We start from the raw sequence: 19,434 nt of genomic DNA on the forward strand, positions 1-19,434 counted from the left end.
CGCTGTGGAATGACCCCTGTAGCTCCATCGACACTCATCATCGCCCACTGCACCAGACTGGAACATCCCCGCGCATCCAAGTTCAACAACGTCAACATCGCTTCCCTCGACTCGGATAGGAACCTCGAAATAGATTCACGACACAGGCGGAACTACCTCGATTGAGATACTATTGCAATCACATCGAAGTACTGCAACCTGAGCCCTCAGATAGACGGTACTCAAGCACTTCATCTATCCTCTGCCACCCGTCGTGGTCCCAGTCCTCAAGGTCCTTCGTCCGGCCTGAAACATCACTTCTACCTCTCAGCCTCGCAGAATTCCCCTACCACAACTCTTCAAAATGCACGACAACCGTAAGTCGCCCACCCCCAACCCTCCCCCCTCGCTATTGTTTTCTTTTTCCCATCCTTCCTCTCCCTCCTAACAACATCCTAACTAACACCCCCTCTCATTACCCAGGAACCCATCCCCTCCTCCAACAACTCCCCCTAACCGTCTCTCCCTTCGTCTCCCTCCCCTCCTCCGTCACTTTACCCTACACTTACAAGCCCATGCCAAGCGCCCTCCCGCCCTCTCCATCCGGCGTTGGCGTCAACACCCCCAACCAATCCGAAGGAGGCGACCCAACAGCATCAGCGTCCTCCAACAACAAACCAAAATACATCATCTCCCCTGCGTCCGGTCACGCCGCCCACCCAGACGACATCATCGCCTCATGTCAAGCTCTACAAGCGCACGTCGCCAAGTTGCAGTCTGACGCCAGCGCGGAGCTGAAGGCTTTCGAGGAGAGAATCAAGAAAAGGGAGCTGGCTGAGAAGAGACGGGTGGCGCCGGGGTGGTTGGATAGTGAGGCGAGGTTGTTGGAGCCGGAGCGGAAGGGTGGGAACTCCAGCTCCACCAAAGGAGGGAATGGTGGAGGGAGTTTGCTGGATGCGCAAGATGGTGAGAGTGACGAGCAGCAGGGAGGAAATGGGGGGAAGGATGGCAGTATCGCTGGGTTGACTCAAAGGTTTGGTGGGCAAGGGTTTGGGTTGGGGCACGGAAATGGGGGTCCAAGTGAGATGGCGGTGCCAGATCAAGGCGAGGAGTTGGACAGGGCGTTTGGGGTGGTGGGGATGGGTCAAAGGTGATGGTCTGGTTGCAAGTTTTTGGCGATGTGAGTTTGCGATTACGGAAATCCAGTATCGGTGACACGATTCTTTCAAACTCTGCACCACTACCTCATAGCCCGGCGAAGTATCGTAGCAAAATAGGTTGGGGAGCGAACAGGTGGCCACAAAGACATTTGAACATGGAGAGGCGGATGTAGTTGACGACCTGATGAACTGCGTGTGACAGAAACTATCAGCGAGAAGCGTCTGCCTGTGCCATATCTTGATCGACATCACAACTCCCTCATAACCTCCTCGACGGCCTTCAACGCCAACTTCCTCCTTTGCTCCTCCGGTACTGTGCCGCTCATATCCCTAACAGCTTGCAACTTGAGCATCATCTTGGCGATCTTCTCCACATCTTCCTCTCCTATCTCTTCTTCCTCCTCCTTTACCTTGTCTGCCCCAGACTCAGACTCAGCGCTCGGTCCAGCCTTTGCTACGTCTGTGGCAACAGCAGCGGATTCCCCCTTCTCCTCACCTTTCTTCGTCGCCTTTTCCTGCCCTTCTGTTGTCTGCGTCACGCTCTTCAACGCCTCCAAGTCTTCTTCCGCCGTCCTATTCGAATCTTCAGCCCCCTTCAGGAACGCCTTCCGCATTTCCATTTTCTGCTTCTTGGTGTACCCAAAGCCAAGATCGAACTCATCCTCAGCATCCCCGTCGTGTTCATCAACGTAGTCCTCTTCGTCTTCAGACTCGTCGAACAGCCCACGATTGTGGTTGTTGTTATTGTTGTCGCCCTCGTCGCCGTCTCCGCCTGACCAGTCATTAGACTGCAGTGCCTCCAGGACTCGCGCGATGCCCATCTTTTCGCCGAATTCGTTTCTCTTCTCCTCCCCTTTCTTGCTGTTGTTGTTGTTGCCGCCACCAACCCGATGATGAACAAACTCCAACCCCCACTCCGCACACAAGTCATCCCATTCATTAATCTCATCTTCCATGTCGACGTCCATTTCAGCAAAAGTAGTCTCACCATCACCACCACCACCGATATCTGATGACACCGTCGCCGTCGCCGTTGTTGTCGTAACGCCAACAGCCAACCCCACACCCTCCCACTCCCACCCACCTAGTCCCTCCCGCACCACCTTGCCCACCCCCTTGATCAACTCCCTCGTCTTTTCTTTCTGTGCCGCTTTCACCTTGGCATCATCTTCACCACCTGAAGAAGAAGAAGAAGATATAGAAGACCCAGATGATGAAAAAGGAATCTCAAAAACACAAACAACCCCGCCCAAAACCCCCAGCACCTCCTTCGCCTCCTCGCTCAAAAAGCTCGCTGACCAGTCGGCAGGCGAAGAAATCAGGTCTAGCCAGATGGGGATGGATGCAGTGTAGTAAGGTGTAGAGAGAGAGAGGTGGTGAGTGATTCCTGCAAGGGAAGGTTCCGTTGCCGTGTGTTCTGATGAATCTTTTTGTTCTTCTTCTTCGTCTTCTTCTTCTTGTGAGGGTGGTTGTGGTTGTGGTTGTTGTTGTTGTTGGGGAGTGGGGGCCGTGCCGGTTAGGTCTATTATTTGTTAATTAATGGGGAAGAAAAAAATAAAAAAAATAAAAATGTTTGAGAGGGGGGTGGGGGGGGGGGGGGGGGGGGGGAGAAAGAGAAAGTGGTGGTAAAAGGTAAAGCGCTGGTTGGTTATGTATGCGAGAATGGGAAAGATATGGGGAAGTAGTAATGAGAGGGGAGAAGGGCAGAATGAAGGAACATGAGGTGGCATGGCATACCTCTGATGACGGCACCGAGATGGTCTGAGGAGTCGGTGAGGGCGACGGCTAGGATTCGGCGCGGGTTGCCAATTTCTTCCACTTTGGTAGGCACCATTTTGTCAAGGTTCTTAACTAAGAAAAAAAAAGATGGGTTTGTTGTTTTGTTGAAGTGAGGGGCTCCGAGAAAGTAAGTCGCCAAGTGGTGTACTGTAGCAAGATGAGCATGGGGATGATAGTGACACCTGCCTATGGTAAGTAACCGTTGAACCGTGACGCCACAGCAAGTGGAACGGGGGATAGGGAGTTGGCGCAGAAAAGTGGATCTTGGTGGCTTACTGGTACATAGTATGTGGCGCATATTATCCATGGACTTCGTTCGGTCGCCATCACCAACATTTATTTACACAGGTTTCAGCGATCATATTCGTAGTTCTGATCTCTGTATATACACTACATCATCCATGCCCGCTGTCGATGATGTCTATCATCTCAAAGCAAATGTGTTAAGCACCAAAATGAAATATGCGCTCTTGTTTTCCTCCATCATCCTGAACCCAACCCAGAAAGAAAAAAGACACCCCCTCCATCCCGAGTTTCCATCTCATCATTCGTTGGTCTATACCCTTCTGAATCATACTCCATGATCCATCAGGCCATTTTATAACATGACTTAATCCCATTTTGACTTGCATCTGTCACTTTCCTTTCAGCATCTCCAAGAGGAATTTAGTTTTCCCCATCCTTCTTTCCCTCATCTCCAGTCCCGCTTCCCTCAGCAGTGGTAGCCGTGCTCGGCTGTTCATCCTCTTCATCAATATCAACCAACTGCTTGGTCTTGTACGCCTTCTTGGCGATTTTGACCAGCGTGTCGTAGTCACCGCTCATCTCGCACATACTCCTGAAGCTGCCATCGGTCTTCTGCATCAGCTCCCAGGGATGTGCGTACTCGACAATCTTGCCCTTGTCCAGCACAAGGACCTTGTCATAGTCGGCAATGGTCTGCAGACGGTGGGCAATAGTGATGATGGTGCTGGTCAACTCGCGGATGGTCTCCTGAATGGCGGCATCGGTGGCGTAGTCGATCGAGGCGGTGGCCTCATCCATGACGAGAACAGTGGGCTTCTTGAGCATGGCGCGTGCCAAGCAAAGAAGCTGACGCTGACCCTGCGAGAGGTTGTTGCCGGACTCGGTGACGGGAGAGGAAAGGTCGAGGAAGATGTTCTTGTTGGTAGCAGTGGCGGGACGAGAAGGCTCCGACTCGCTCTCAGGAGCAACGGGGGTCTGAGGAAGAAGGGCGGTGCTGACGGCACCAGGGATGACCTCATCAGCCTTGATCAGGTGCACGCGGCGAAGAGCGGCAAAGATCTCCTCATCAGTGTACATGTTGAAGGGGTCGAGGTTGGTCCGGATGGTACCCATGAAGAGCGTAGGCTCCTGAGGAACGATGGTGAGAGCCTCACGGAGATCACGGAGACCAATCAGACCAATATCAATATCGTCGATCAGGATCTTGCCCTCATCCGCCTCCAGAGCACGGAAAATGGCCAAAGTCAGGGAACTCTTTCCAGCACCAGTACGGCCCACAATACCAATCTTCTCGTGGGCTTCAATCTTGAAGGTAAGGTTGCGGAGCACGGGCTCTAATTCAGCTCTATAGCGTGTAGTGTAGTTGATGAACTCGACAGAGCCGTGGGCAGGCCAGTTCGCAGGCGGACGGTTGTCCTCAACAACAGCCACGGCCTCTTGCTCGACGTCAAGGTACTCCTTGATGCGCTCAACGGAGTTCATGTTCTGCTCGTTCATCGCATAAAGACGAACCAGCCAGAGTATGTTATCCGCAAAACCGATAGCATAGCTGAGAGAGATACCCGCAGAACCAGGATCGATCTTGCCGAGGCTGAGAATGACGAAGACTCCAGCAGAGAAAGCAACGAGATCACCAAGAACATCAGTCCTGAAAGCGAGCCATCTGTTGGCAGCCCAAAGGTAGATGAACGGGCGGATCTGAGCGTTGATCTTGGCAAAGTTTTCCCGAATGAAACGTCTCTCAGCACCATACGCTCTGATGGTGACGACACCGCTCAAAGTCTCTCCGAACTGCTGGAAAAGAGGGCTGCGTTGCACGGACTCCAGGCGCTTCAGGTCGCGCGAGGCATGGAGATAGAAGGCGCCAAGGAAAACGTACAGGATGGTGATGAAGAAACCGGCAATCAAGAAACCGGGAGTAATCCAGGCAATCAAAGTAACGGTGACGCCAATTCCGAGGACACAACTCATGACTCCAATAGCAATAGGCGCAACCTCCTGGTCAATAGCCTCCAAGTCCTTACTGAATCGGTTCATGATCTGTCCGAGAGGGGTGACATCGAAGAACTTGAAACGGGCACCAGCGACGGCACGCATCAGACGCTGGTGGAGCTTCCACGAGGCAGTCAAGGAACCGAAGAAAATCCACATGTCCCTGGCGAAAGCAGCAACGGCGCCACCGATACCGATGATGGCCAGCATGGTCAAGTAGTAACCCACGTTGACATCACTATTCGAGGTGGTCGAGAAAGTGTTGCTGTCGTTGCCCTTGATGTAGGTGGCGATCGAAGCAAAGTAGGTAGGTGAGACGGTCTGGCTGGAATAGCTCTGCGAGTTCATGTTGAAGGTGGGTGCAACAACCTCGTCCATAGCGTATTGGTTAGCCCATTCCTTGATCCACAGACTGGTGGCGACACCAGAGAACTGCTGAGCGCCAAAAACAACCGCGGATAAAACCCAGAACCACCATTTACCCATAGCGGTAAGGTAGAGCTTCATGACAGGCCACTTAACAGCACCAGTAGCCTTGCTTTCTTCCATAGCATCCTGTTTCTTGTGCTCCTTCTTGATCGTCTGAGCCTTAGTCTGAGATTCACTGCCGTCGGCCTCGTTGATCATGGTGTGGTCACCTTCCTCTCCGACACTAGACGGAACCCGGGAAGGGACGCGAGAGACATGCGCGGAGCCAGGATAGGACTTTTGGGCGAGGTCCTCGCCGAACTTGCCAGCCGCGATGAGCTCCTGAGGGGAGCCCTGTGCAGTAACACGACCATTGGCCATTTGGACAACGAAGTCGGAGAAAGGAACGCAGAGAGGGATGTTGTGAGATACGAGGATGCAAGTGCGATGCTTCATCAAAGGACCCATGATGCAGTTGCTGAATATCCACTGAGCGGTGTGAGAATCAACGGCGCTAAGGCAGTCATCCATAAGAAGGTGCTTAGAGTTGGAGTAGACGGCACGAGCCAGCGAAATGCGCTGCTTCTGGCCACCGGAGAGGGTAATGCCCTTCTCACCGACCAAGGTCTCATCGCCGTTATCAAGAATCTCCAGATCACGCTCCAGAGCGCAAGCAACAATGACGTCCTTGTATCTCTGCTCATCAAGCGGTGCACTGAAAAGAATGTTGTCCTTGATAGAACCATTGACAAGCCAGGCTTGCTGGGCAACATAGGCGCACGTGTCGGCAAGGCCAGTTTCGGGGTCGGGGCGGACATCCTCACGGCTGCGGCCTCCGGGAAGGAAGACACGACCCTTGAGAATGGTCATCTCACCAAGCAAAGCCATAAGCATAGAGGACTTTCCGCATCCCGTGGGGCCAGTGATGACGTTGAGCTTGCCCTGCTGGAATTCGATATTGAGGTCAAGGAGGCGGAAAGCCAAGCTTCCGTCCTTAGCAACAGTGTTCCTGCCGCCCCAAATGAAGCTGGCGTCCCTGAAACCAATAATCTTGTTGCCGTTCTCGTCAACGCTGTCCTGACCCAGTTGCTTGTACTTTTCGGTCTCCTCCTCAGATAAAAACTCCTCGATACGGTCTACAGACACCTTGGACTCCTGAACGTGGGCAATCATGTCTCCGAGCTGGTCAAGCGGATATCGGAGCAGCATAAACAGAGAAATGGCGGTGAAGGCGATGGAGGGATACAACGGCTTCTTCTCGATGACGGTGTAGACAAAGAAGGTGAAGAAGGTGATGAGGATAGGAACCGTGTTCCAGACAGCTACTGCGCAAGCCCAGACCATGTACCGAGCCCGCAAGGCCTTGAGCTCTGCCCGTCTCTTCTCATCAACAATGGTCTCAAACCTGTGCTCCCAAGCAAAGTACTTGATGATCCGGATGTTTTGGAGGACTTCGTTCGTGGTGTGGATGCGCTTGTCAGTAGCCGACATGATCTTCTTCTGGGTATACTGGAAACTCTTGGCAAAGCCAATGTTGACAGGAAGGAGCAGAGCCATGATGATGAAACCAGGGATGGCACTGTAGCCCATGACGCTATAAAGCAGGATAATGGCTACAATCAGCTGTGTAGGAGCCGAGGCAATGAGGAAATGAAGGTAGCTAGTGACCTCAGAGACCTTGAAGCTGTCGACGGACATCAAGGTAGTGATGGTTCCCAGATTGGCCTGCTCATCAGCCTCGGCGGCCTTATCCTCGGCCTTTGTAACGGCAGTCTCAGCCGCAGACTGATCATTAGCCTTCTTGTCATCCTTCGCAAGACCCAAAGCGCGCTTGAGCTTTGCGCAGAAACCCTTCTTGGCGGGAGCTTCATCCTTCTTGTCTTCGCCGAGAACCTTGTCGTTACCGGCGGCAGCCTTTCTTCTAAGCGCCTTTGCGTAAATCTCACCGACAAGGATAGCACGGATGTTGATGCAAATCTTGCGACCGATCCAGAGGGCCTGAGCGTCTCCAACAGAGCGGACAATATCAGTGATAGGGAGGAGGATCACATAGAGCCACAAAACGTTGCGGGGAGCCTGGGTCGGGTCTTCAACATATTCGAGGATAGCCTTGAGTAGCAGGGTGGGTGCAAAGGTGAAGGCGCCCGACATAATAGCCCAGGCAGCCTGCGCAGCAACCATACCCTTGAAGTAGCTCAAGAGGTGGTAAGCCAGCGAAGTGGTCTTCTGCACTTGGCGGTAGTTGGCCAAAACGGTGGCGGCCTTGTCAGTTGGAAGCAAATTCCAGACCCGGTCGGCAGTCAACGGCTCCTTCCAGCCTTCCCACATGATGGAGTCAACCCAGCCGAAAGTGAAGTGGGAGAAGAGAGAGGCCAAGTTCTCGCGACTGGGCTGGATACCGTCCTCCCACTCGAGAATGACCGTCTTGTTTCCCTTGCGTGTGCTGATCGACATGAAGAAGAGGAGCGAGGTCAAAGCGAAATCGACGATGGTCAAAGTCTGCCTGAGCTGCGTCGCAGGATGGACAATGACGGAGCGGAAGCCAATGAGCGAGAACAGCCACTGGGCAGAGTAGATGGCAGCCGTGTGGTTCCAGAGGTGCGATGCGCGCCATTGGGTGTTTCTGAGAATGAGACGCAGCGCGGCGAGAATCAGGACATAGGTCCAAGCACTGAGACCAGCAATGGCGGCAATCTTGCCGTGATGGCCGCTGTAGGCTTCGAGAACCAAGGCGACAACATTGACACCGACCAGACCGGCAATGGCGAGGATTTCGATAACGGTAAGGGCAGTTTGACCGGCAGGAGTATCAGCCTGCACGATGGAGCCCTTGGTAGTGACCTTGGCCAGTGCAAGGCGGCCGCCATTCATAGTCAGCGCTTCATCTTCGTCACTCTCGTCGACCGGTTCTTCGTCTCTGGGTAAGTAGGTGCGGTCCTGCTCGTTATCGGCGACGCGATCGTACCCGTGGTTCGGTTTTAGCTTGGCAGCTCGGAGGAGATTTGAGGTGAGAAGTCGTAGTAGGGACAGCCCTACGACGATCAATGGTAGGAGGATCTTGAGGTAACTGTGGAAACAAGTTTGTTAGCGGTCGGCGGTGGTCAAGATGAGGGAAGATAAGCGCAAAGCTGGCGATGGCGTTGTTGGGACATACTCTTCCTGGAAACATGGCGTGAAATCGTCGGTCCGCCATATCGGCCACCCGCACTGAGCGAAACCCATTTCGCGCGCTCAGCAGCGCCTTCGTGTGGCGAGCGAGCTGGAGACAGAGGAGGTGTGTTTTTTTTTTATTTTTTTTCCAATGGCCTGGACGTTGATGATGTCTCGGGACAGCGGGTGATACAGCCCAAAAAAAAGACGTCGGAACTTTGCTGTTTTGTCGCAAAGTCCGGCTGAGGGTTGGTTGGGGCCGTCGAGAGGTTGATATTCTCTGGCGGGCTAAAGAAGTATGCGGCGAAGGAAGACGGAATTCCTCGAGAGCGAGCGAGGTTCGAGAGGAATGAATTTTCCGGAACTCGGTCGACTTTAAGTTGGATAAGAAGCAAGCAACTCCAGTCGTGGGTGGATGACGGGATGGGCCTTGGTTCTCTGGTCTTGGCTGGGATTCGCCGTACTGAAGTTGCCTGTCGTTCCCCGCTGTGGATGAGGGTGAGTGGTCAGCGCGAGGTCTGCCTGCTGCAACCTACCCTCCAGTATTGTTGCGATGAGCAATTGCCCGGCACGCCGGTGGGGTCGATTGGACACCTCTTTAGTGTTTTTGGGGGGCTTTTTAGCCTTGATAGTGGGGCTATGGATCTCGTCTTTAGACCTGCCAGTTGTCAATTGAAAGACTTTTTTGTGATCATTTGGAATCAACAAGCGGTGGCCTTTCAGTATGTATCGTTTGTTTCTTGTGGTCTGGGACTGGTCCTTGACAAACCAGAAAATTCATCTTCCACTACGCTAGACTGGTGCTCCGGGCTTGATTTGCCGAGTCAAAAGAACATGACTGAAGCTATGTAAGACGGCAAGGCCCGAAGGGGAAGGTCGCATCAAGATGGCTGTATTATACATCACAAAATCCCCATCGACTAAACAGCCGGTAACACATCGATATCTCGAAGCAACTGAACATTATTGTTTTCCGGCCAGGCAGATGTATAAACTCCTTATGTTGGCCGTATCACACCTCATTGTGGGCTTCGAGGCTCGTCATCATCAGCATCATCACCACCACGACCTCTTCATTGATGCCTATCACCAACACATTATATTCTCATCGTAGGAAGTGTCTCCCACCGTTGCGGTTTCTTATCGCTTTCTGTCCCGCCTTCAGATCGATTACAACTTTGATTGGACCAGAAGACCCTTGATTGTGTCTGACGCAGTACTTGTACACTACTCTTAGACTCCAGCCTCCTCCGCATTTGGCGCTTCGTCTCTAAGTGCCCAAGTGGAATCCGGACCCCCGGAAGCTGGGACTACAACTGGGGAAACTATGTGGGTTTGGGACTTGGGAATTGGAGTTGGGAACTGGGCGGGAGGGGGACACAACGCTCGAGCCACCTACCTACCTACCTATGGCGTCGCATTGTCAACCTGTCAGTTTGACCTTGGATGATACAATCAGGACAAGTCAACCTCTTTTTTCTTGAATCACATTCGAATGGAACAATCACAGCCGATCAGGTTGCGCAAAACACATCTGTCGACGGGCACAAGGGGAGGTGGAAGGGGTTCCCGTTGTGATGGACAACCCAACTGAAGATAACCAGCTGCGAGCCATCCATGTGACAGCTAACAAGAAGGACACGGAAACAAGGGTCCTTCAGTTGTGTCCATGCACAACCTAACGGGTACGTATCCCAACCAAACAACCGAACCTCCACCACATACCGTACTCCGCCGTTTCGTAACATGGCAATTACTGTACAGTATTGGCATGACAACCAACCTTGGATTGTTTTTGGACCTGGAGAGTAGTTCAGTTCTGGTAAGCCATCCGCGATCTGTATAAATCCAAGTTCCAATATCACCCTTCAATTGACATCCCAATCGCTTCATCTTCAGCTCATTCGTGGTCCATCCCCCTCTAAATCCAATCTTTGGGACCGAACGGTTACAACGATTGCTACAGTACCTCACAGGTAGGTACCTAGGTACATATGTGTGTACAACCTCGCATTCTATACAGTAGGTATGTTGGTGGGTCTCTAGCATTCACTGAGCACAGCATTCACTAGGCCCAGACCCCACTCTGTGCCCTGCCCAGACCGCACCATATCTAGCCTTCCAAACTTTACTAGTCTCCCTCTTTCTCCTCCATAATACTCAATTAATCGTATCCAACCGCTTAATTTCGATGGTCTTACAGGTTATGAGCCCTCTCTAACCTTCCCTGTAATCGCATTTTGACAAACGATAAGCGCATCATCAAGCGCATTGTCAACTTCAATAAGGCGCTGCAGCACCGGGTCAAAAGAAGCAACTGCAACCTTCATCGACTTAACGACTCGCCCGCTCGCCCATAAGCTAGCCTCGCTATATAAAGATTCTTACTAATACTTATTGTATAGCGACCCCATCGAATTAATTATCGATTTATTCAACGGACTAATTATCGGTTTATTTATTATCGAATTAAGCGATTTAAGCGATTCTATTATCGAATTAATTAAATTAATTAACGGCTAATTTAACGACTACCAACTTTCTTTTTCTTAATATATTAAACCCTCCTATACCTACAACAACTACTAATTCATCACTAGTTCCCCTCCTTAGCGACCAAAACATCGCCGACTAGTATTAAGGCCTTATAGCCGAGCTTAATTATTTCCAATTCGCCGAATATATTTTTAAGATAGTCCTAGAGCCCAATAAAGCGGACGCTAATAAGTATAACGCCTAGTAGACCAAGCGTACTAACGCTAATAAGATTCTGCTCTTTACCCTAAAAAACCTTAACGTTGTTATTATATTATATATTAATAGTTAGGATAGACCCGGTAGAGACCCTAAGGTTACATATGATCTCATTCAATTATATATCGCTCGTTGATACGGGAATATTGACAGTACCGTTATCATATGTACAATTACTCAATTGATTAGATTAGACTGGGCATAGCTTACCCATACCCACCTTCGTTGGAGGCTCTGGTAGGCACGTGACTACGTGCCTACCTGCGTAGAAGGCTCTAGCAGGCACGTAACCTTGTACTAGTTTGGCGCTGGAATTCCTATAAAGGGATTCCCGCGCAGCACGGCCTTCGGCTACGCCTTTCTTCCTCCAACATCTTCTTTCTTTACTTTCAATACTATAGTTTACCTATAACTACATTAGTATTATAAAGCCTCCCAGGTTACCCTATTATATAATAATTATAATTATACGAATAGTAACTACACTATCCTTTAATTGCGCCTTTTATTAGGTATTGCAATTAATTTTATTTCGGTAGACTCTCAGAAATTTACATCGATTATTTAGATTCTATATTATAAAATATTAACCCCGCGATTACAATCACACCTCCCCCATTTAAGTCTACAAATTACTAGTCGAAAGATAAGCATTATAGACTTCCCTTTTACCCCGCACTTCTACTACATTATACTATTATACTCGCATCGGCTCGCATCGATTAGAATACTCTAATACCTTACTACCCCAATCCAAATTTTATTTAAACTTCGATATAAAGGGTAATATTTATATAGTTCATTACAAAATAGCTTTACTCCCTAAGAATATTACAATTTACTAATTACAAAATAAATTCGTAGTATAATTAATCCTATTCTAATTTATAATTATTCCTTTATCCTCCTATTATATTTTATACCGCTTACCTTTATACCTATAATTGTAGATAGATTTTCCTTTTAACTACTATAATTGCTAAAGACCCTCCTTAGGCGGTGCGTTACTCCCCACGTAAATTATTAACACCCCTAATTACTAGTAGCGATATAACTTAAAATCCCAATATTATTAGTAATTTTATTTCGATTATTACTAATAGCCTCTCTAGTTTACCCTTTCGTACCGCGTCTAAATAATTTATATACGCTATAACCAAACAAGCTTCCTAATTAATTATAATCCTACCCATTGACTTCTATCCTACTATTAAGGAATCCCCGTTTAAGTGCTCCCTTACTTATAACGTCCGTAATTCAGTTACCCTTAATCGTTCTAACGATAAAGATAATAAGGAAGTTGAAATTAGTTAAGTCCCTAAGCGTATTATATATAAGAAAGTTTAAATTCAATTTAATAAAGTTGAAGGCGATTCTAAAAAGTAGGTTAAAATTGCCGAATTTAATATCATTTTAATTAATTAATATATAAACAACCTTTTTACTAAGAAAAATATAGAAGACTAAACCTATAATAAGGATATTAAAAAGGAGTTTAAAAACGTTTATATAGAGTTTTATAAAGTCTATTATATTATAAATAATAACTATGCTAAATTTATATTTTACTTCGCCCTAGGTATTATTAATAATAAATCGGCTATACCCAGCGATTACTTAAATTTATCCCCCATCCGGACTACCTCCTCTAATAATTTATAAACTACTACTATTCGTATCGGTCCTAGCTAGGATAAAAATAAAAATAAAGACAAAGATAAAACCGCTGCCCCTTATAATATATTTAACTTTATCAACCTTACTAACAATAATAACCCCAATCTATCCAACCGTCCTTTATTTAATACCCCTTATATTAAAGAATTCAGTAGTCCCCTCCCCCGTATACATTCAATTAAAATTCCGAAGAAGGCTTTTATTAAAGATGTACAAAATAAGTTTAACCTGCCTACTTCTAGAATTTGTAAGGAAGAAACTTTTTTTACTTTTTTTACTACCGCTAAAGAACGCGAAATTAATTTATAAGAATTTATAAAGGGATAAATTAATATATAATTTAAATACTTTAAAGAAATATATAAAATTATTGAAATATATGCCTCCGATATTACCCCCCCTTCTATTCCTAATATTATAATTCCTTCTACTCCTATTAATAAGGTTAATACTCCGGCTAATAAAGTTACACCTATTAATACCCCGCTATTAGTACTTAAAATTAATAAGGCTACTATAATTATTAGTATTGGAAACAGCGCCCCTCCTAATAAGCCTCCTTATAAAGGAGCGGTCGCTACTACCCTTAATAATCCTAACGACGATTCTCTAATTTTAGAGGATAATCGTAATAAGTATTGTAAGCACCGTGCTAAAGGCCGTAAAGCTAAAAAGTACGCTAATATTAATTCTAAGTCGGAGGAGTATAATAAGCGTCGTAAATATAGTAAGTCCTATAAAAACTACAACTCTCCTAATAATTCTAATAAATTATTTAATACTGACTATTACTATTATTGTAAGTATAGCGATAAGAATTGTAAAAAGTATAATTCCTCTAATTTATCTTTGTTCGAATTTAAGTCCAATTTCGATTACGCTATTTATTATAAATTTCTTAAATTATTTAAATTTAAATCTAAATTTATTATTAATAACGAAGATCGTTTTAAGATTAAGAAGGATAATATTAGCGTCTTCAACCCTTTCTTTAATAACCCCAATAATATAAATATAATTTAGGATAGTAAGGATATAGTTTATACTAACCCCGCTATATTTATTAATTACTTTATAACCTACTTCGAAGACAAAGTAATTTATAATAAGGCTACTAAATAATTCGCCCGCCTCTAGCCATCCCTCTTATAAAGTACTACTAAATTTTAGTAGTACAATTAAATAATTCCTAAAGACTATACTAAGATTCGTAGCGATATTTATAAATTAACCGCCGCCCTAGTTAAGCGTTTCCGCCCCAACTTAGCTACTACTACCCGTAAATTCAGTGAAGATAAATTTTACTTTAAGTATATTACTGCCGACGAGAACGCTTTATCCCTCTTTATTATAAAGAAATTGCACTAAACCCGTACTATAGGTATTCTCTCTAAGTATAGTAATAACTAGTATAGCGTTATAATACAAATCTAGTCCAATATAAATATTAGTATTAAAATAATCGTACCTACTCCCCCTACTATAAGTAAAATATACTATTACTTAGCTACTATCGAAAGCACCCGTATTATACTTACTTCCGTTGTATGTAATAAATATCCGACTATTAAACTAGGTTTATCCTTCGATAAAAAAGCTAAATCTAATAATATAGATAAGTATTGCGACTGCGACCGTAATCGCAATAAGTCTCGTAGTTTCCGTAAGACTAATAGTTATAATAATAGTAATAAGGATAAGGACTGCAATAAAGATTATAATAAGGATCGTAATAAGGATTAGAATTATAATAGGAATAAAGATCGTACTTATTATATTAATTTAAATAAATTTAAGGAAATAGAGTCGGGTAGCGAACAAATTAACTACGTTAGTAATTCTAATAGCGTTAGCGTTACCGGCTCTAAAATTAACGCTTATTATATTTATAGTAGCGAATTAATTTATTCTAAATACTTTAAAGTATTCGACTTAGTAAAAGTGAAATAATAATATATAAAAGGTTATAGATACGTCCGAAGGCCTTAAATTAAAATAATCTCCCCCCTAAATCCTTACTATTGCAAATATAAATACTATAAGGAAGTGCTCCCTTCGCGTAACCTACTTTTTACCTATTTAGACCTTTGTAAGGCTCCGGAAGATAATTCGGATACCGTATATTATATTAATACCCTACTTATTAAAGAAATTAAGCTATATAATAAGGAGGAGTTAAATAAAGGACTATTGTTCGGTTTTACGTATTTATGTATTATAGTTAAAGTATTACCTAATACTGTAGAAACCGAAATCTATATTAACCTTAGTACTAGGAAGACTATTATCGATAGAAAGTTTTTAAGTACTATAGAGTATTTTATTTCTATAAAATATTCTATAAGAGTTAAAAGTATTAGCGGTAAAATTATTAAATTAATTAAATAGGCTATATTTACCTTTTACCTCCCTAGTAAGGATAGTAAGGGTTAATCTACCCTATTTAAAATAATAGCGGCCGGATAGGTTATAAATAAATTAGAATTAAACTTACTATTAATAAACTCTTTCTTCTACCTCCGTTAAGCCTATATCAACTATTATACTATAAAAGTACTATTTCCTTGAAATAATTTTAGTATTATATTCGAGGTTCTAAAGAACCCTAACGCCTATATTTGTAAAGTAGTAATCTCTAAGAAAATTATATTACAGCCCGGTGAGGAGCGTATAGTTCTAATTTTTTATAAACCGTTACCCAAAAGTAGGAGTTTCCTATTTATATCTAATTACGAAGCAATAATTAATATAATCGTTAATACCTGTACTCCGCGAATAGTGTTAATTAGAAATTCTTCAACTAGCCTAATAATATTGTAACGAAAGTACTATATCGGTACAATTTTAAAATACGATGTAAATAGCTATTTCTTTGTATTTTAGATGGATGTATATGAGATTGCGATGGTAGTCGAAGCCTTGAATATTATAGAAGATAACCTAAAATTATTAGTTTAAAACGTAATTAAGATCGTTATTAAGGATTATTCCGTACTTATTAATATAGAATTAGATTTAGTACCTAATACTACCCTAACTATTAATATCGAAGGCAGCTAAATTAAACTAACTGAAATTTAGCCTAAAGCTCCTAAGAAGCAATTAACCCTAGGAATCCGTATAGATAAGAAAGCCCCTAAAGTTATTACTAAGGAGGGTATTTATATCTATACTACTAATAAGAAGGTTGCTACCGCCCTAATTAAATTAATTGCCTAATTCCTAATACTTTAGAAGGAAGGAGGGTTAGTCGATATATTAGAAGAGGATATAATATGCGTCCCTTTAGTCGAAGGTTAGTAAAATTACAAAATCGCCGCCCGATTATACCTATTAAGTAAGAAAAACCAAACTATTATTAATAAAGTTTTCGACGCTCTATATAAATAAAGAAAGATGAATTAGGTTAAATACACAACTCCTTTCGCCTACCCTATTTTTGTTGTTTAAAGAAAGATATAAATTAGATTAAAGGGAAGACCTATTATCGACCTACGTATTTTAAACAGCCTTACAATTCTAAATAATTACCTTCTACTATTATAAAACGAAATTATTACCTTTATAAGAGGAAAGGTTATTATTATAGTTATTAACGTAGTATTGTTTTTCTATTAATTTAGTATTTAGTTAAAATATTAAGACTATTTTACCCTTATAACCTATTGTAGGTTCGAGTAGCCTACTGTTGTACAAATAGGTTTTAAAAATACCCCGGTATATATTTAACGCTTTATAGATATGCTCCTAAAGGACCACAAAGACTATTATCGTATATATATTAACAATATTATTATTACTAGCGATTCTATTAACGAATATATACAGTATTTGGATATAATTTTTAACCTATTTACTTTAAAGAATATAATTCTATCTCCGAAGAAGTTCTACTTTAGTTACCTAAATATTAAGCTACTAGGTTTCTACGTCGACGGATTCGGAATATTAATAATTAAGGAACGTATTGAGGCCTTTAAAAACCTAACCTTCCCTAATAACCTTAAGGCGCTCGAATAATATATTAGTAATTCTAATTTTCTCTGCTACCTTATTGCTTACTATATTTAATTTATTAAACTATTTTAAATATATAAAGTATCCCTTTTAGCAGCCGGTTACGAATAGGGTAAAGTAGAAAATGGTAAGTCCGTCCGCCGAGCGGCCTACTATATTAAAATATTCTTTAAGTCTACCCCTACCGAGTTAGAAACTTTTAAAGCTTTATAAAAGGCTATTTATAGAGAACCTACTATTTTTTACTATTTGAACCCTCTATAGCTAATCTTTTTATAAATTAACAGCTCTTTAAAATATAGCTTTAAAGGTATACTCTTCTATTTATATCCTAAATTTAAATAAATAGAAGGATCTCCTATTCCTATTAATTAAGTAATACTAATTATATTTTTGAATAAGGTCCTTATAAAGGCTAAAACCCGCTACGGCCCGTTAAAATTTAAAGTCGTATATTTTATATAGGTAGTACGTAAGTTTCGCACTTAATTATATACATATAAGTACCCAATTATTATTCTAATTGACCACTCTACTACTAAAGGTATTATTAAATAAACTTCCTTACGTACTATATTTACCGACTGTACTAACTAAAGACTAATTAACGCTTTTATCTACCTATTATAATACAAGCTAAAAGTCTACTATATCCCGGGCAAGCTGAATTTTATCTTAAATGCCCTAAATTGCTTGTAAACGGAATAGGACGTCCCTAATAATTTAAACCTAAATGGAGTCTCCGTTCTTAATAATGTTTAGTACGCCTTTTTAGAAGTATAAATAGATAATTACGTCCGGCAATAGTATTGAGACGCCTACTAAAACAATAAGAAATTCGCTAGTATCCTAGATTATTTTAAGGACTACGAGTGCGTTACCGAGGATAGTATTAAGGTCTTTTCGAAGCTTGACTATTCCTTCTTTATAAGAGACGGCCTTATTTATAATATATAAATTAATAGTACTAAGATATTATACGTTCCTTATAAGTACGTTAAAAGTATTTTCGAAGCAATATACGACGAGAAGTATTATTTCGGTTGTAACCGTATATTTTACGATTTGCGTAGAGTATTATTCCCGAATAAAATTTAATAAGTCCGATAATATATTGAGTACTACCCCGCTTATTAATTTAATTAAACCGATAAGAACCCTCTTATTAGCAATTACTAGCCTATCCAAACTAAAGAGTAATTACCGATAAGGGTTATCTTTATTAATTTTATTATCGGGCTCCTAGAAGTTTCGGTAAAGAATACCCCCTAGTAAATATTAGGCTATATAACCTTTAATATACTAATACCCGTTACGGATAAGACTTTTAAGTATAGCTTATTTATTCTTAATTATACTATATATATAGCCGAGGAATAGGGTATTATTACAATTCGTATAATACTACTAATAGATTAGGGATTCCCTATCGGTATTATTTCTAATTATAATTATAAATTTACTTCTATTTATTAAAAAGGAATATAGAAGGTAATAGGAATTAAGTTACTAATAGTTATTATATACTATATTGCCGGTAATAGAATAATAGAATATAAAAATTAAACTATCGAAATAGCTATAAGATTTTATATCTTCTATTACGAACTAAACTACAATTAGCTATTAATCATCCCCTCCCTACAATAGAACTTTAATAACGTATTTATTAAAAGTATTAAAGCCTCCCCCTACGAATATCTCTTCGATTATAAACTTATCAATCCGTTGAATATTGTAACGAATAATACTAATTAAACTCACTCCTTCTAAAATAACCCCGCTATTCGCAAGTACTTACAATAGGATATTTAATTATTTATAAACTTTACTATCGCCGCTACCAAAAGAAGATACAACGCCTCTCGCTAATAATTATATTTCGAAATCGGCGATAGGGTATTTTTAAAATTAAATTACAGTTATTACCTCCTTAGACGTCCTTTTCGTAAAATTTCCTAATAACGCTCTAATCCCTTCAAAATTATTTAAAAAATTAGTAAATTCGCTTATAAATTCAAACTCCCCCCGTCTATAAAAATATACCCTATTATTTCTATTATATACCTCGTACCCACTTTAAAAAGCAACAACCCCTTTAATCGTACTCTCCCGCCTCCCGGACCTATCGAAGATTCGTAGAGCGATTCTAAGTCCGAACTTAGCAAGTAATACAAATTCGATAAAATCGTTATATATAAATAGGTTAACGGCGACATCCTATATAACATTAAATAGAAGGGATACGGCTACGAGTAAAATAATTAGTTCA

At 42.8% G+C, this 19,434-nt stretch overlaps 3 protein-coding genes across 3 annotated transcripts; 1 reads left to right on the forward strand and 2 right to left on the reverse strand.

The window, feature by feature from the left end:
- The first annotated feature begins 42 nt into the window (after positions 1-42).
- Positions 43-1,323, forward strand: NCU03589 (hypothetical protein). The gene is made up of 2 exons (XM_955540.2): positions 43-356; positions 463-1,323. The coding sequence occupies exons 1-2, from the start codon at positions 344-346 to the stop codon at positions 1,131-1,133; spliced, it is 684 nt and encodes a 227-aa protein (XP_960633.1). The 5' UTR covers positions 43-343; the 3' UTR covers positions 1,134-1,323.
- NCU03590 (hypothetical protein) lies at positions 1,115-3,063 on the reverse strand. Its single transcript, XM_955541.2, has 2 exons — positions 2,877-3,063; positions 1,115-2,661 (listed from the first exon to the last, which is right to left on the reverse strand). The coding sequence occupies exons 1-2, from the start codon at positions 2,971-2,973 to the stop codon at positions 1,388-1,390; spliced, it is 1,371 nt and encodes a 456-aa protein (XP_960634.1). The 5' UTR covers positions 2,974-3,063; the 3' UTR covers positions 1,115-1,387.
- Positions 3,064-3,167: 104 nt separating this feature from the next.
- On the reverse strand, positions 3,168-9,217 carry NCU03591 (ATP-dependent bile acid permease). Its single transcript, XM_955542.2, has 2 exons — positions 8,719-9,217; positions 3,168-8,631 (listed from the first exon to the last, which is right to left on the reverse strand). The coding sequence occupies exons 1-2, from the start codon at positions 8,784-8,786 to the stop codon at positions 3,585-3,587; spliced, it is 5,115 nt and encodes a 1,704-aa protein (XP_960635.1). The 5' UTR covers positions 8,787-9,217; the 3' UTR covers positions 3,168-3,584.
- Between the last annotated feature and the right edge of the window lie 10,217 nt (positions 9,218-19,434).

The sequence above is a fragment of the Neurospora crassa genome, linkage group V, assembly GCF_000182925.2.
Source record: "Neurospora crassa OR74A linkage group V, whole genome shotgun sequence".
Taxonomy (NCBI): domain Eukaryota; kingdom Fungi; phylum Ascomycota; class Sordariomycetes; order Sordariales; family Sordariaceae; genus Neurospora; species Neurospora crassa.

Bases quoted from the DNA above. Each gene is read 5' to 3' on its own strand.
- NCU03591 (XM_955542.2), bottom strand. From the start codon at position 8,786: ATGGGTTTCGCTCAGTGCGGGTGGCCGATATGGCGGACCGACGATTTC. The intron at 8,632-8,718 runs GTATGTCCCAAC...TTGTTTCCACAG, and splicing joins ACGCCATGTTTCCAGGAAGA to TTACCTCAAGATCCTCCTAC.
- NCU03590 (XM_955541.2), bottom strand. From the start codon at position 2,973: ATGGTGCCTACCAAAGTGGAAGAAATTGGCAACCCGCGCCGAATCCTA. The intron at 2,662-2,876 runs GTATGCCATGCC...AACAAATAATAG, and splicing joins TCTCGGTGCCGTCATCAGAG to ACCTAACCGGCACGGCCCCC.